Source organism: Galeopterus variegatus, unplaced genomic scaffold (genome assembly GCF_000696425.1).
Source record: "Galeopterus variegatus unplaced genomic scaffold, G_variegatus-3.0.2 Scaffold2769, whole genome shotgun sequence".
NCBI lineage: Eukaryota > Metazoa > Chordata > Mammalia > Dermoptera > Cynocephalidae > Galeopterus > Galeopterus variegatus.
The window spans coordinates 125,335-142,473 of NW_007728880.1; the positions used below are offsets into that span (position 1 = coordinate 125,335).

Consider the following 17,139-nt stretch of genomic DNA (forward strand, 5'->3'; position numbering starts at 1 on the left):
AAAATCTTGGCCCCTTCATCCAACAACTACCCCTCTTCCAACAACTGCCATCACTGCTGCCTCTGTGCTTACTCTTAGTTCTGATACTCACATGGGTGTTGGTGTGCATGTAGGTGAGGGTGTGAGAATGGGAGAAGAAAGGAAGAGAGGCTGGGAAACAGAGATAAGAAGAACAAATGTGATATTGAGAATGTTTTTGTCATTGTGATTATTCATAAAAGCTTCAATGACATCCAGTAAATGCAACATAGCTAAATAATACAAAATAATATATGTTATGGAACTTAAATGAATCTTTTCATAGATTACTTGTGATAAAGGTAAGTTTTATCACAGGAGAAGGATAAAGACTTTTTGTCAAATCATGAAGTCCAGTTTCCAGAATTGATTTCTGATGTGTTTATAACGGTAATATCCCATCATTATAGAAGGCAAATTAGGTTAAATGTTTACATAATCAAAGCCTTGCTCTGCTATTCTAATAAGCTTCATTTGTGTTTCTTGCTTGTAGTCATTCATTCTATAGGCATATTAAGACAGAAATAACACAGCATGAACAATGCAAAAAATAAAAGTCAACCCAGATGGAAAGAATAAATGTTGCCAATAAAAAGAACAACATTCAGAATGAATATATTTATAGAGTATAGAAAAGTACTAAATACAGTACCTACATTAGGAGGGGTCAAATCTGCATTTCACGAAGCAAAATAGGAAAGTATTATATATTATGAGACAGACAATGACAGCCCACACACAAGACAAGTAATACTGTAATATTTTTCATGTACACTAAAAACATTAAAAAGAACAATAATGGAGTAAAACTGTAGCATTCAAAGGAAAAAAAAGCTGCAAATTATTATTTTTTCCAATAGGTAATTCATTGTTCATATTGGTGGCAGAGTTATGTTATGTGATCATTTATAAGAATATTTTAAATGTATGATAGTTTTCATTAAACTCTTATGGAGAAATGACAAGTAAGGTTTCTCCATAAGCATTGTCTTTTAACCAAAACCACAACCACTTTCTGTAACTTGAACTTTTTAATAGCTGCTCCTGCCTAAACACACTAAATTGCATCTCCCACCACAATCCCCTACATCTGACAGTGAAGTAGGACAATACCACAAGAACATAAAGACAGTGAGTCAACTGAAAGCAGAAAGAACATACCTTCCAATAAATTTATATCGATGTCATTATTATCAGGCTTGTGTAGGCATGGGTATGTGTTAAACAGATTAGCTACAAAAGCTAAATTAAGTTTAGGATTGCCTGCAACCACATCTGCAGGAGTAACAAACTGTCTGCAGCCCAGTTTATCTGCTTCTTGAAGCATGAGTCCAGCACGCTTCAGGTCATTTTTCTCCTATACAATGAAATAAAACAAAAATGGTCAAGATTAAACTTTTGATTGGCATAATTTCTTATTGATATATGTATTTTAAGCAATTACTTTTCTACAAATGTATCAAATAATAACTCCAAATAAGGTCAGAATGTGCAGGAATTCCAAATCGACTTCCCCATTTCTTTTAAATCAAAAACAACAAATCTGAGTTTTCTTGCTGGGATCACTGAATCATATTTCACCCTCATTGCTGAAATACTCAACAAAACTCTCAAATATTTTATCAGTAAGCTCCTACTGGTCAAATTATAGGTTACCTGTTCAAGGCCACCTACTAGAGTACCCTCTGGATAACAGGCTTAGTTATCTCACCCATTCTACACTGAGTGATATTTCTAGTAGACTCTTTTCTCGATGAAAAACAAGTTTGGATACATATTTAAAAATATTAAAATCAGAAGGAACAGCACCCTCCACAACTGAAAAACTCTGGAAACAAAGGAAATAAGCCAAATATCTATAAACAGGAAAGCAGATGAATGAACTGTTATATTCACACAATAACATATAAGGATAAGTGACTCTTAGAAATACAAGTTCAAAAATAAGAACTAGAAACTTAAGTACAACATGATAAACTTTATATGAAGTTAAAAAGTAAAATTTTAAAAATCCAATTTTGTAAGAAATATGTCTGGAAATATGAAAGGAAACTATATAAAATGAAAAGCAAAAGAACAATGAACACAAGAGTCAAGCTGGTGGTTACCGCAAGGCAGAAAGACGGATTAGGCAAGAACTGCACAACCAAATGTAAATTAATGTCACATGGCTTGTTACAATTTCAAAGCAACCACAAAGAGAATTAAATAAAAAGAGGGGCATGCATGGACCCATAATGAGAATATATTATGACCAAGGATTATAACCTATCTAATTCTGTACACCAGAGTTGCAAAAAAGTAAAAATGTAAATAAAATCAGAGGAAATGGTAAACTCAATGCTATTAAACAATGAAAATGTTATCAAGGTAGACATTAACAATCACAATATGTGGACCATATTTACATCTTAATTCAAATGAATTATGAAAAGAAAATCCGACTTAATGAGGCTCCTGGAAATATCAACACTGACTAAATATTTTCAAATTAGATATAGAATGACATTATATATCAATGTTAAGTTTTTAAGATATGATAAAGTATTTGAGTTATACTAAGTATCTTTATTTTGACTTAATGAGGCTACTGGAAATATCAACACTGACTAAATATTTTCAAATTAGATATAGAATGACATTACATATCAATGTTAAGTTTTTAAGATATGATAAAGTATTTGAGTTATACTAAGTATCTTTATTTTTTAGAAATACATATTAAAATATTTATCAATGAATTGATATGATGTCTAGGATTTGCTTTAAAATAATACAGAAGAGGGAAATCGGTAGGGAATAAATGAAGACTGACCATAAGTTGATAGATGTTGAACCTGGAGGATAAGCACATGGTAGTTTATTATACTAAGTCTGTTCACTTTTGAATATATTTGAAATTTTCCATAAGTTTGTTTAAGTTTCTAATTTTTGGACTCAAAATAATTTGCAAACTTTGCATAGATTTGCAATACTAAGTTTCTGAGCTATTTCATTAAATAATGTGGAATATAATTAATTAGTAATGACTCAAGTTGCCTTTAAAACCAAACATTACGGACATTGTACTTTAAATACTTAACATATTTTCATATAATCTATAGTCTGACCAGATTTTAATGTTTAGATAGAACCATCCCTGGTATTTACAACTTATTCTAAAACAATGGGCTTCCTAGGAAATGTGTTAGGTGGGTCAGAACCTGTATCAGTCCTTCCTACCTACACCATAAATAGTAGGAACTACCATCTTTTATTTTGCGCATTTCTAAATGTGAACTGGTAGAACTGATAATCAGTTTCTTAGCAATCTAATAACAGCTTGATGCTCCCTTTCCTCATATACTTAGACAGTCACAAAAGCACCCTGGCAGGTTCCAGTTGCATTGGACCAAGGAAACATGGATGTAGGGTTGAGTCTGTAATACCTGAGGTCAGAATTCTGATATTCCTCTTCTTCAGATGTGACAGCCAGATGGGGATACTGCCCATAGAGAATTGCACTCTAAATTTGACTGTACCTACTAGTCAAATTCATAGAGTCAGAGAGAATAGTGATTACCAGGGGTTGGGGGAGCAGCAAATGGGGAGTTTTTTAATGGATACAGAGAATCACTACGGGATGATGAAAGAGTTCTAGAGATGGACAGTGGTGACAGCTGCAGAACAATGTGAATGTACTGGGTGCCACTGAACTGTACACTTAAAAATGGTAAATTTTATATTATGTATATATTACCACAGTATACAAAAAAAAAAAAACTAAAAACTGCACTTACATTAAATCCTGAAAGGTCAATGGTAATGGCAGGTCCATCTCCCCGTTCACCTTTAGGGGCAATCTGATTTAGCAGATGAAAATAAGCTCTTGAATCCTTCAAGAAAAAAAATGAACATTTTTTAAATGAATAAAATCATCACTGAATTTAGGAAAAAAGTGTTCAAACTGAGGAAACTAGCCCCATCCCAAAGAATGGAAAAACAACTTAGTAACTTTACTTTAGTAAGACAGAATTACTTGTAGGTTCCTGAATGCACCATGCTATTTCATACCTCAGAGCTTCTAGCAATGCTGTTCGCTACTCCAGGAATACTCTCCCTTACTTTTTTCATTTGTTTACATTCCCAAGCATCAGCACCAGTTAAGATTGAGGTCAAGTATTATCCCTTGGAAGCTTTTGCTGGTTTCTAGAATAAACTAAGTACCCTCCTCTATATTGCACCCCTTGCCCACTTCTATAAATTGTGACCACACTGTACTAAGTCATCCAATGTAGTCATCTCCAAAGACAGCTATCATAAGTCTTCCTCACACATACACGTACTTCCTCCCACCAAAAGGCAAAGGCACCACAGTTCTGTTCTCTCCTTCTGAAAGTTCAAGGTATTATTGTATTTGTTCTTTCTCTCTCTCTCTTTTTTAGCATTCACTTATAAGTGAGTACATGCAGTATTTGGGTGGGAAAGGAGAAGGGAAAAAGAGGTTAGGGAGAAATTGGTTAATGGACACAAGGAAATGATTACATTTTGTAAAGATGAACATGCTAATTATCCTGATGTGATCATCACATTGTACACAGGTATAGATATTCAACTCTGTACCCTACAAATATGTATAATCAACTATGTTTCAATAAAAAAAATTAAAGAATTAAAAAAAAAACACTACCCAGTAAAGTAGGTACTAATGTCACTATTTTAGTGACTCACGTAGGAAACTAAAATTTAGAAATGTTTATAGCCTTTAATAAATTCAGCTTCTTTATAACTAATGCTAAAAAAAAAAAAAAAAAAAATCAAAGGTTAGGGCTGGCTGGTTAGCTCAGTTGGTTAAATCACAGTATTATAACACCAAGGTATTCAGATCCCCATAACAGCCAGCTGCCCAGAAAAAAAAAGGCAAAGGCTATTTCCTATCCCCTTTAATTTGGACTGGCCTGTGACTCATTTTGAACAACAGAATGCTGTGAAAGTCATGTTCTGGGGCTTCCAAGTGCAAATCTTAAGAGCATCTGCTTCCTCCTCTTGAAGTTAACCTCCACATAAGAAGTTCAACTATCTGAGACTATCATGCTATGAGGAAGCCCAAGCTAGCTATGTGGGAAGGCCTTGCAGATGAGCCCAGAGGCACCAGACTTGTAACTGATGCCTTTATGCACCTTCCAGATTAGCCCAACTGACAGCTGAATGTAACTAAATTAGTGACTTCCAGTCAAGATGGCAGAATAGACGGTCCCCAGCGTCACTCTCTCCCACAAATCAACTAATTTACAACTATTAAAAAGCAATGACAGTCAAGCTGGGGCCACTAGAGTTCCTGGGAAGAGGAGGAAAGACCTACAGAGTGCATGAAGGCCAGAGAAGCCACAATGAGAGAAAGAAAAAAACCTCTCCAACCATTTCGAGCCGCAGCCGCTTCCAGGATGGAGCTGCTGAGTGCACAGAGCAGGAGTCAGCGAAAGCCGCAGCTGTGCCCTTTGGATGAAGTTGCCTGGAGGCAGAAGGGGAGAAGAGGGCCTTGGTGGCTCCCAGGCCAGCAAGAACACTAATAGTTTTCCCATGGACCCACATAGGAGCAAGGAGCCACAACAACTTTAAAAAAGGAGCCACTCGAAGGCTGGTGAGTCACTGCAGGGAACAGAGCACAGCCTGTCCCATGTGAAGTGGCTGCAGCACGGGCAGTGGGAGAGACAGGCCCACAGGAAGAACACTGGGACACAGCAGGTACAGCTGATCTGCCCCCCAATCAGCATAGGACCACTCAGAGGAGACTGGTCAGGAATATAGAATTGCATGGGGTGCAGTTTGATGAAAAGACTCAGGCCCAGACCAGTGTTTTTACACAACCCAGGTGCATTGGATTTCACTAAACCCAGAAGTCCTATAAACTCAACCATTAAAACCTGAGCTGCACAAAAAGGCTTCCCCAGGGAATAAGCAGCAAAGCAGCAATTTAGCTCAACCACAGAGCTCAAGTACTGGTCCCCACAGGACGTTCCCCACTTTAGAAGTAAGCAAAGGACAACAAATTAGTTCCAGTGCAGAGTTTAAGTGGTGGGAACAGCAAATAATCCAACACAGAACTGAAAGAAAAAAAGAGTACCCACGACCAGAGACAAAGTTTGATATTAAATAGTAAAGGTCTCATTTCACCAAAGAACACCTATAACACCTAGAAGGACCGGAAGTCCCCTGGGCTACCGAGCCAGAAATGGGACAACCAGGCACACCATCAGTGCCATTGGGCCCGCCTGGGGTCCAGAGGCATAGAGCTAGGGACCAGACCCTCCACCCATAAGCAAGCACACTGCCAGCACCATGGGGCCCACTTGGGGTCCTGAGGTCTGCAGCCAGGGACTGGAACCTCCCACAACCAAGCACACCACCATCACCACCACCAACTAGGTAAGGAGCATGCCAAGAACATCACCGCCATGTGGGTGGCCCACCACAGCCACCACAATAACCGTAGCTGCCGCGAAAGTGGCTAGATGCCCCAATCAGCGTGCGGATGGTCTGCCAGCCACTGGAGTACACTGACACAAGGAGAGTCACCAGCAGAGACCAAAGAAAAGAAGAGGATGTCTCTCTCCACAAAGCCCATTCCAGAGTGATAGAAGCATCTGCTCTATGATAATATTGGGGGACCTGAACACACCTCTCAGCATTGGACAGATCATCTAGGCAACAAATCAATAGACTAACCATTACTCTTTCAGAAGGAGAGAAGAAATCCAGGGTAATCAGAGCAGGGAGGGAGAGGGGAATGTGGAGGGATTGGACAAGGGGCATAAGAATAAGTTACAATTTGTAAGAATATATATGCGAGTAATATTGATTTGATCAACATATGTCAACGTTAAACCCCAAAAATATGTGTAATCAATTATAATTCAATAAAATTTTTTTTTTCCTTTTTGTCTTTTTTTCGTGACCGGCAACGGATCGCAACCCTCAGTGTCGCGCCCGTACCGGACCGGGACCGGCAACGGGATCGCAACCCTCAGTGTCGCGCCCGTACCGGACCGGGACCGGCAACGGGATCGCAACCCTCAGTGTCGCGCCCGTACCGGACCGGGACCGGCAACGGGATCGCAACCCTCAGTGTCGCGCCCGTACCGGACCGGGACCGGCAACGGGATCGCAACCCTCAGTGTCGCGCCCGTACCGGACCGGGACCGGCAACGGGATCGCAACCCTCAGTGTCGCGCCCGTACCGGACCGGGACCGGCAACGGGATCGCAACCCTCGGTGTCGCGCCCGCACCTTGCTCAGCCAGTGAGCGAGCGGCCAGTCTGTATGTGGGATCCGGACCCTCGGCGGGAGCGCCGCCACACTCCCAAGCAGCGCACTGTAGCAGTGCGCCACCGGGCCAGCTCTCAATAAAATTTTTTAAAAGTAACTAAATTAGTGATCCCTGCCAGAACCATGTGAAGAACTACTCAGCCAAGCTGCATCAACCCATAAAATTACTTGAAACAATAAATCATTATTTTAAGCCACAATAAAATTTTTTTAAAGTAACTAAATTAGTGATCCCTGCCAGAACCATGTGAAGAACCACTCAGCCAAGCTGCATCAACCCATAAAATTACTTGAAACAATAAATCATTATTTTAAGCCAGTATGTTTTACATTGTTTGCTGTAACAGTAATAAATAACTGAAATATCCATCTGCTAGTGTTTATCCATCTGCTAGTGCTGGGTAATTGGTAAGCTTCTCAAGAGCTGAGACTTTGCATCTCCTGTGCTTGGCATAATACCTCGCAGGAGGGACTTACTAAATGTCTGATGAACTGAATTTTAAGAGAATTCAGAATAAGAGAAACCCCAAAACTAAACTTTTAAATCAGCATATAATAGATGAAAGTAGAGAAAAACAGCATTGCTTCAAAGAGAGATGGTCACCTAGGCCATTATGACAAAAACATAATTCGACCAAAGGTATTAACATATTTAAAGATGGAATATGAATTAGAGCCAGCACTGATTGCTCTGGGGGGAAAAAAGGCAGGGAAGAAAAAAGTCACAAAGACTCACTTTAGCAATGCTCAGCCAGGCAGTGAACATGGCAGAGTTATTGTTAGGCAGAAATGATGTTATAGATTCCTTGACAGAGCTCTCCCAGTAGAGAGGGAAGTGTTTCAAGCTACTCTGTTCAGAGACTTAGCTTAAGATCCCCTTTGTCTATTGATTCCCTGTGGCCTCTGATAATTTGGTTTCCTGTTAGCTGGTTATTGGCAAAGTGGGAGTAAGAGTGTTAACTACTCAGGTCCACAAGGGCCTCCAGTCCAGCAAACAGATGTAATTCTCTGTCCAAATTGACAGACTGACATATTCATTATAACTGTCAGCCCCACATTCTTATTTCATGTCACAAATTTCAACTTTAAAATATAAACCTTAATGTCTTGGCTGAAGTTGTTGATAGTCCGCCATCCTGCATTGGTCAGATGGTAATTCACCCATCGCAGCAGTAATTCCTCAGGAGAAAGCTTCATTAGCTCTTCTAGTTCCTCACTTTCATTTAGCAATGCAATCAAAGCTGAGAGGAAAACAACTGAAATGTAAATTCTTCCCATAGTAAGTATGTATCAATAAAAAGAAAGTATTTTTTATTATCTTACCTTCATTCCTGGAAATCTCAATATCAGCAAAAAGACCAACTTTGATGATTTGCCAGAGAAGTCCCAAGACCAGGTGAGGTTTTCCTTCTTGGAGATCTTGTGCGCCAATGTTGACCACTGTACAACCAATGGCTGAGGCAGAATTCAGGGCTAGGTTTAAATTTTCCTGGATTGCCAAAAGAAAAATATATGTGAGGAAGTACTTTCTAAAGGCTTATCTACACTTTACCCACAAAAAACAGTGGATTGGAGAAATTTCAGATTTTTAAGCATAAGTAATAACTGTACAACCAAAATACTACTCAAAAAAAAAAAATCATGTGATTAACTATCACCTGTAATACGCCAATGACTTTCAAATCTAACCCACACCTCCTCCAATCCCCCTCTCTAAGCTCTACACCTATATACACACTTGGTTATGTCTACCTGGATGTTCTACCCCAAACTCAACATGACAAAAACTGATGTAAATTTTCTTGCCATGCTTCCCTGGTCTTCCTATCATCCCTGTTAAAACCAGTTCTTCCTTATTTATTTACTGTCTTGTTTGATAAGACCAACCTTCTTTCTTGCCTCCTTTCTTCCTAAGCCAGAAACCTGAGCAGAATATCCTTGCTCTTCCTTGCTTCCCACATCCAATCACCAATTTCTGTCTGTTCCACCTTCTAAATACCTCTGTAAACTGTCAGTGACTTTCTCAATAGTTTCATTACTTCCTTCCTAATGACCATCCTCACATTGACTCTCTCCAGTCCATCTTCTACAATGCTCTGCTGTCAGTGATCTCAGTAAAATATGAACCTGATGGTGTTCCCCAGCTTTAAAACTTCAGATGTTCCCTATTACTCCCAGTATCTTCTCTCACTCACTCTATTCCAGTTTGGCAGGGCCTTGGAACTTGCTGTTCCCTCTTCTTGGAACATACTTCCCCCCAATATCTACAGTTGCTTTAAGACTATGCTCAAATGCACCTAATTTGTGAAGCCTTTCTTTTTCAACCTACACAAAATACACAAAATACATCACCCCAACCCCTGCTGGCACTCGTTACTCCCTATTTTATGCCTTCTCACTCTGACATCTTTTATACTTGTCTCTTGTCATATCTTCCCCCACCAATTAAGAGAAGTCTATAACAGCAGGGACTTTTGTCTGTTTGGGGCTGTTTCCCCAGTACTTAGGCACATGGTATATGCTCAATAAATATTTATTGAACAGTCAGATAAATGGGTAAGAATGAATGAAGGCATGAAGGGAAAGAAGGCAAGAAGGGAAGTAGAGCGATCAAAAACCTTCAGGATCTGACTCTGGCCTTATCTCCCAACATTCCACACGTAGTCTATGCTTCAGCCAAAACAGAAGGTCTTTTTCTCTTGACCTGTAAACTTCCTCCTCTTTCCTCAAGTCACATGCCCATTCCTCATATCAAACGATTTTATGAAGGTTTCCCTGAATCATCTCCCCCCACACAATTAGTCACTCCCTTCCCAATACTTTCATAGTGACTTGCATACACACACACACACAAAGGAAAAAGGGAATTATTATTATTAACATATGCATATAATATTACATTATATAAATATATTTTAAGGACAGATATTCCCCTAGAAATTTCAGTATTATCAGTTTAATGGCAGTGAGTTAATAATCTTTTTATTTCTATAAAGTCCCCATTTAGAAGGACTTCTTTTAAAAAAAAATGATGTATAATTAGGTTTCAGTTCCAGAAAATTCTAATAATAACTCTTGAAGATGAATTTTATAGATGAGAAAGCTGTGGCACTGACATCCCAGTGGTAGCCAGAGCCAGTCCTCTTAATCACTATGCTATGCCTCTCTTGCATGGTGGTAGTAATAGCAAGTATTTAATATACTGGTCACAACAGCAGCTATGCACAGAGGTTGTTAAAGCGTAGCGAATATTGGAGTGTCTTCCTCTTATAGGATGCTGAAGTAACTTATCTTGCTGGGCTCCAAGTAAATGGCTGTATCCCTTGGGGATCAGTCTGGGATGAACCATTGGAATTAATTTTGTAGTAGTACTAAGCGGTGTTCATTTAAATATAGTTCTCCCAAAAGAAGCAACAGAACCAGAGAATACTTCAATATCTTTATAACCTCATAATTCCATACAAATAAACATGATAAATATGAAATTTACTACTAGTAAACTGCAAATATTTTATGCAAATCTTAAAAGATTTTTTAAAGCTTTGGATACTTTTAAGTTATCTTAAATCAATACAACATTCCAGAGACTGCTTCTGCCTTAGTAAACTGCAAATATTTATGCAAATCTTAAAAGATTTTTAAAAGCTTTGGATACTTTTAAGTTATCTTAAATCAATACAACATTCCAGAGACTGCTTCTGCCAATTTAGGTTTGACCACTTATATTTTTCTATCTTCCAAGAGCATAAAGGATGTTTGCTCCAGTTGTGATTCCACAGAATGCATCAGCAGGGGAAAGAACTGGACAATGATTCCAATAATAGTGTTAATCTCACAATAACCCACTTCATATCCATTCACAGCATAGTACTGTGGCCAGAAGTATGTAATTTTACTAAATTGATTGTAATAACTAGTAAAAATCAAAATCTTCTACCCCTACTCTCAGATTAAACACCAACAGCCAAAATACACCTTACTGTCTACATTAACATGATTTTGTGCGCTATTCTTGTCTTCGCTGGCATGACTTTACTATTCTACTGTCTTCGTTAGCATGATTTTACTCTTCTAGGAGTCTTGAACCTAGGCACCAAGGTCTGATTGTTCATTGGAGGCACTACCTGAAAGACCCATTAACTCTTTAATGGAAAACACCAATAGACAGTTTATACCCTAAGATTTTGTGACTTCCTCCCCTTGCTATTTGTACCAATTTTGGATTGTTGTATTGAGATCCTTACCCAACCTGAATCAGGCTCCTCCCTCCACCTCTCTCACATTGAAAGACTCACCTTAAACCACACTTCCAGTTCTCAAATTCTGCCCTCACCTTCCCAGCTCCAAGATGCTGCCAAAGTTTTGCAGGTAGTGTTTTCTCTTACTGCAGTAATCACTAAACTCAGTGTTGGTTTATCACCAGATTGTATTGTTGATTTTAAGGGGGAACCAGCTTTTGACACTAATGTTATTCAGAAATGTTGGCTTTACAAGTATCTCAAATGTCTTACAAGTGGCTAGCTCACAAAACTAGATTGAAAGTAAGAAGTTACAATGTACTTTCTTCCAGTAAATGGTAGTTTCTACTTGATAGTTGCCCTACCAGTTAGTAGGGAGTAGGACGGCCACTATCTAAAGCCACTTCTAAACATTTTAAGAACAAGTAGTAATAGAAGAACTCCATATATATAGGTTGCTCTCCACATCTTACCATGAACAACTGCCCTGACTGCCCAACTTTTCTTCCTGAACACCTGTGTTGGTGGAGAAAAATAAGAACAATGTGGAACCACAAACAATTGCGACACAAGAGAGGTGTTCTTCCCTGTGTTTCAGTGTCCTAATATGTAAAACAGGATATCCTACCTTACAGATATATTAACAAAAGAAACAAGCAAACATGACAATTTATCCAAGATTACCTACCTATCCATTTTAGATCCACATCTTCTTTGTGCATCAATGAACTGACTGTACCTAAAATAAAGCCCACCTTACCAGGTAGAAAAATTTATACTGCTGTTTTAGATGGCTTCTCGTGTCCCTTCCATTTTGATTAATTAACTATTCAACTCTTTACTAACAGTCTCACATAGGTCCTGTAAGTTTTCTTTTAATTCACATTGCTTTGCAAATATTCATTTCCCATAAAGGTTTGATTCCAGATGAGTATACTTTTGTTAATGATTTTTAGAGTGCTATGCTATATACTTAATGGGTCAGAAAGAATAAAGGCATGACTTATTATTCAGATTTCATCCTTATTTTACATATAATCACTTTTACTCCATTTGGAATGTCAAAATGAAATTTATAATGTTTTCCCTACTTAAGCTGTAATTAATTACATGTAAGGTAAAATTAAGGTCGTATGTGTGTACATTTATGTATAAAGTATAGATATACATACTTTGTATGTATGTGTGTATACTGATTGCACTGGATTTTTTTTTGTTTTTTTTACATTGTGTTGAACAGATTCAATTTCCTATGGCCAGTTTTGTGTTAGTTTCCTAACTTTTAGGTCCCCAGATCACTGCCATCTGTTTTGCAAAGTCTCATTCTTATAATTAATTTTTTTCAATAATGATAAACAAGCATGATGATGCAGCTGAGTAGTATGCTGGATAGGAAAAAAAAAAAAGATGAGAAAGTCTCCAAGATCATAATGAGTCCCGTTCTTAACCACTTGATCTGTCCCTTTCCCTTGCTTTCTTAAGTACTGTATATCATTTTCATCCTTTCTCTTCTTTCATACATCATGATACCACATAAATCTAAGATGAGAAAGTCTCCAAGATCATAATGAGTCCCGTTCTTAACCACTTGATCTGTCCCTTTCCCTTGCTTTCTTCAGTACTGTATATCATTTTCATCCTTTCTCTTCTTTCATACATCATGATACCACATAAATCTATTATCATAAGACAAAAACCTATACTACCACAACCTTTTCAATCTTTTACAAATGAATTAGGCTTCTTCAGGGTAAAGTTTCATGTAAAAATAGTAGGTTTCTAGCAGACCTATTCACAGAGCTCTAAAATCCTCAACAAAAAACACAGATTTAATATTCACAGTAACAATTTGCCCCTTCTCAAAATCCTCAGTTTTTCTCATTCTACAATAGTATTCTCTCTTTCAAGCATCCTAAAGGCTTAGACATTACCCCCTACTCATATGGGAAGAATGCTATCTCTAAAAATAAAACTGTATAATACTTGGCCCCTCAGATCCATTCTATACCTACTGCAAAATATTACAGAATACTTTTTCTTTATTTCTTTAATGCGCTGCATACAAGTATTAAAAGTAAAACCAAACAATAAATTTATACAACAGTAAAAAATGCTGTATTTCAAATTCATTGCCATAAAAAATTGATACATGTATTCTAAAAATAAGATGGACACAAGTATTCTCAATAATTATGGATATCCAATGAACATCTTAGCACAATCCGTGAAAGAAAATAAGCATTTGGCAACGCAAGTGGAAATGGGCTTCTTCAAAAATGGTAGTTTCTATTAGGGATATGCAACATTACTGACCTATTGGCAAGTGGGGTACAAGAAAGTCATGTGGTCAATATCAATTCTGTACTTCTCAAGGATGACAGGAAATGGGGAACCCCTAGGACAGTCCAAGACTAACCATGTACCACTGCACTAAGGTCATAGTTTCCTGCAGAAAACACTTAACTATTTTAGCAAAATCAAGGATTGCACTTGCCAAATGAAGGAAATGGCTAACAGCAGTGCAATTTTAATAGCCACTGTTGTAACCACACATTAAATAGCTGCTATTACTATTTCCATATCACAGTGGCAGTATAGCGGCATGATTAAGAGGATGGGCTCTGATGATAGACCACTGGGATCATATTCTGGCTCTACCATTGTGTAACCTGTCAGTGCCTCAATTGCCTCATCTGTAAAATCATACTATGTACATTATAAAGTTGCTGGGAGGAGTCAAGGGGATAATTCATACAGTGTGTTTAGAACAATGATTGATACCTAGGTGGTATTCAGTATTTATTAATATTAATATCCACCTACTGGTCTAGTTATTTTGAAGGAAAAAGTGTGGTAACTATAAATTCCTGGACTTTAACAAGATCTGTATGGAGAAGCCGAATACAGAACAATCTAGTATAAAAAGAGTATTTGAAAATTTTGTGAATGGTAAAACATGATAAAACTAGGCAGTGTTCTTTTTCAATCAACACTAACAATAGCATCAAATAAATATTCATTAATAAAACCACTCAATAATTACAATATAAACAGAATACTATTGGGGCTTCCAGTCAAGATGGCAGAATAGACAGTCCCCAGTGTCACTCTCTCCCCAAAATCAACCAATTTACAACTATAAAAAAGCAACAACAGCCAAGCTGGGGCTGCTAGAGCTCAGGGGAAGAGGAAGAGAGACCTACAGAGTGCCTGAAGGCAGGAGAAGTCACAATGACCACTCCATTTCATGCCACGGCCACTTTAAGGATGGAGCTGCTGAGCACAAGGAGCAGGAGCTGCCAAAAGCCACAGCTATGCCCTTTGGATGGAGTTGCTTGGAGGTGGCAGGAGAGAAGAGGGCATTGGTGGCCCCTAGGCCACCAAGACCACTAATAGGGTTCCTGTGGACCCACATAGGAGCAAGGAGTCACAACAACTGAGGAAAAGGAGCCACTCAGAGGCCAGTAAGTCATTGAAAGGGACCAGCGCACGGCCCACCCCATGGGAAGTGTTTGAAGCATGGACGGTGGGGGAGACGAGCCCACTGGGGGAACACTGGGGCACAGCAAGGACAGCTGATATGCTCCCCAATCAGCATAGGACCACTCAGAGGAGACTGGTCAGGAATACAGAACTGTATGAGGTACAGTTTGATGAAAAGACTCAGGCTCAGATCAGAGTTTCTACACAACCCAGGTGCACCGGGCCTCTGGAGAGCCGGAAGTACATATAAAGTCAACCCTTAAAACCTGAACTGTACAAAAAGCCTTCCCTAGTGAATCAGCAGCAAAGCAGCAATTTAGCTAAACCACAAAGCTCAAGTAAGTTCCCCTGTTTTAGAAGTAAGGAGAGGACAAAAAATTAGTTCTGGCCCAGGCACACTGCCAGTGCCTTGGGGCCTGCCCGGGGACCTGAGGTATGGAGCCAGGGACCCCACCCACCACACCCAGGCACACCGCCCGTGCCAAGGAGCATGCCAAAAACCACCTCCATGTGGGTGGCCCACCACAGCCACCACAATAATCATGGCTGCCGCAAAAGCGGCTAGATGCCACAACCACCACAAAGATGGTCCTCCAGCCACTGGAGTGCACTGACACAAGGAGAGTCACCAGCAGAGACCAAAGAAAAGAAGAGGATGTCTCTCTCCACAAAGTCCATCCCAGAGTGACAGAAGAAGCTCTGCTCTATGATAATATTGGGGGACCTGAACACACCTCTCAGCATTGGACAGATCATCTAGGCAACAAATCAACAGAGTAACCATTACTCTTTCAGAAGGAGAGAAGAAATCCAGGGTAATCAGAGGGGGGAAGGGGGAGGGAGAGGAGGATGGGGAGGAATTGGACAAGGGGCATAAAGAATAAGTATGATTTGTAACAATATATATGCAAGTAATATTGATTTGATCAACATATGTCAACACTGAACCATGAAAATATGTATAATCAAGTATGATTCAATAAAAATTAAAAAATTAAAAAGAAAATTTTAAAATTTTATAATATTAAAAAAAACCCAGAATACTATTAACTCAAAGAAGTTCATTCAAAGTACTTTGAACCTTAATTTCGTTGATTATAAAATACAGCTGAATTTTTATTTAATAAAAATCTAGTTTTTATAGGAAAACAAAAGTACATTAAATCAAAGATTTTATGTGGTCCCGAACATCCACTAATAAAGACTGTACATTTTGCAGCACAGTAACATGATTACTAGCAAAGAGCAAATACTTACAGAAATAGTGAAAGGGGTGAGCTTTTTCTTGTTAATGGCTCTTTCATCAATTGTATCCGGTTCAGATAAGTTGATCATTTTGCTAAAAACAAAATGTGAATAATTTAGTTTGACTCCCTGAAATGTTTTCAGTTTATTTTTTGCAAACAGCCAAAATAGTTAAATTCTGAAAAGTGATATCTATTTCTTTAAAATATTAAACTGTAATTCATGTCAGAAACTTAATTTTAAAAATCTAAAAGTCCTTATCCCAAGACACATCCATCCATCACTCACTGCAGTAGTAATCTTAGCACTTATTCCTCATTTTTTTAATCATCCTGCTTTTTATATTAGTCTCGTCTTTATTTCACTTAATGATAATCAACATTCAGTAGCTTGAAACATAAACAAAGAAATTCAAGAAGCCAGGTTTCACTAACTAGTATCAACACTTGAAATTACTGTTGCTGCAGAAAGATAAGGAGCTAGAGACTTCCTCTAACACTTCAGACATTTTATTTTTTTAATTTTTTAATTTTTTTTTAAGTTCTGGATTTTTTTTTTCTTTTCTTTTTTTTTTTTTTTTTGTTTTTTTGGCAGCTGGCCAGTACTGGGATACAAACACTTTTTTTTTTTTGGTCAATATACAATGTGAATGATTATTGTGGCCAATTACCGAAACCTTCTTCTCTCCTCTCTCTCCCCCCTCCCTCTCAACAATGTCCTTTCTGTTCGCTTGTCATATCAATTTCAAGGAATTGTAATTGTTGTGTCTTCTTCCCCCCCCCCCGTTTTTTTGTGTATTTACTTATTTATTTTTAGCTCCCACAAATAAGTGAGAACATGTGATATTTCT

The 17,139-nt window shown here is 38.3% G+C and overlaps 1 protein-coding gene across 1 annotated transcript in view; it reads right to left on the minus strand.

Moving 5' to 3' along the window:
- PLS1 (plastin 1) overlaps nt 1-17,139 on the minus strand; it is a 115,754-nt gene that overhangs the window by 19,171 nt on the left and 79,444 nt on the right. Inside the window, exons 6-10 of the mRNA XM_008582933.1 lie at nt 16,302-16,383; nt 8,647-8,812; nt 8,422-8,564; nt 3,798-3,893; nt 1,180-1,375 (exon numbers count right to left, since the gene is read on the minus strand). Coding sequence (XP_008581155.1) covers nt 1,180-1,375; nt 3,798-3,893; nt 8,422-8,564; nt 8,647-8,812; nt 16,302-16,383 — 683 coding nt within the window. The remainder of the gene's footprint in view (nt 1-1,179; nt 1,376-3,797; nt 3,894-8,421; nt 8,565-8,646; nt 8,813-16,301; nt 16,384-17,139) is intronic.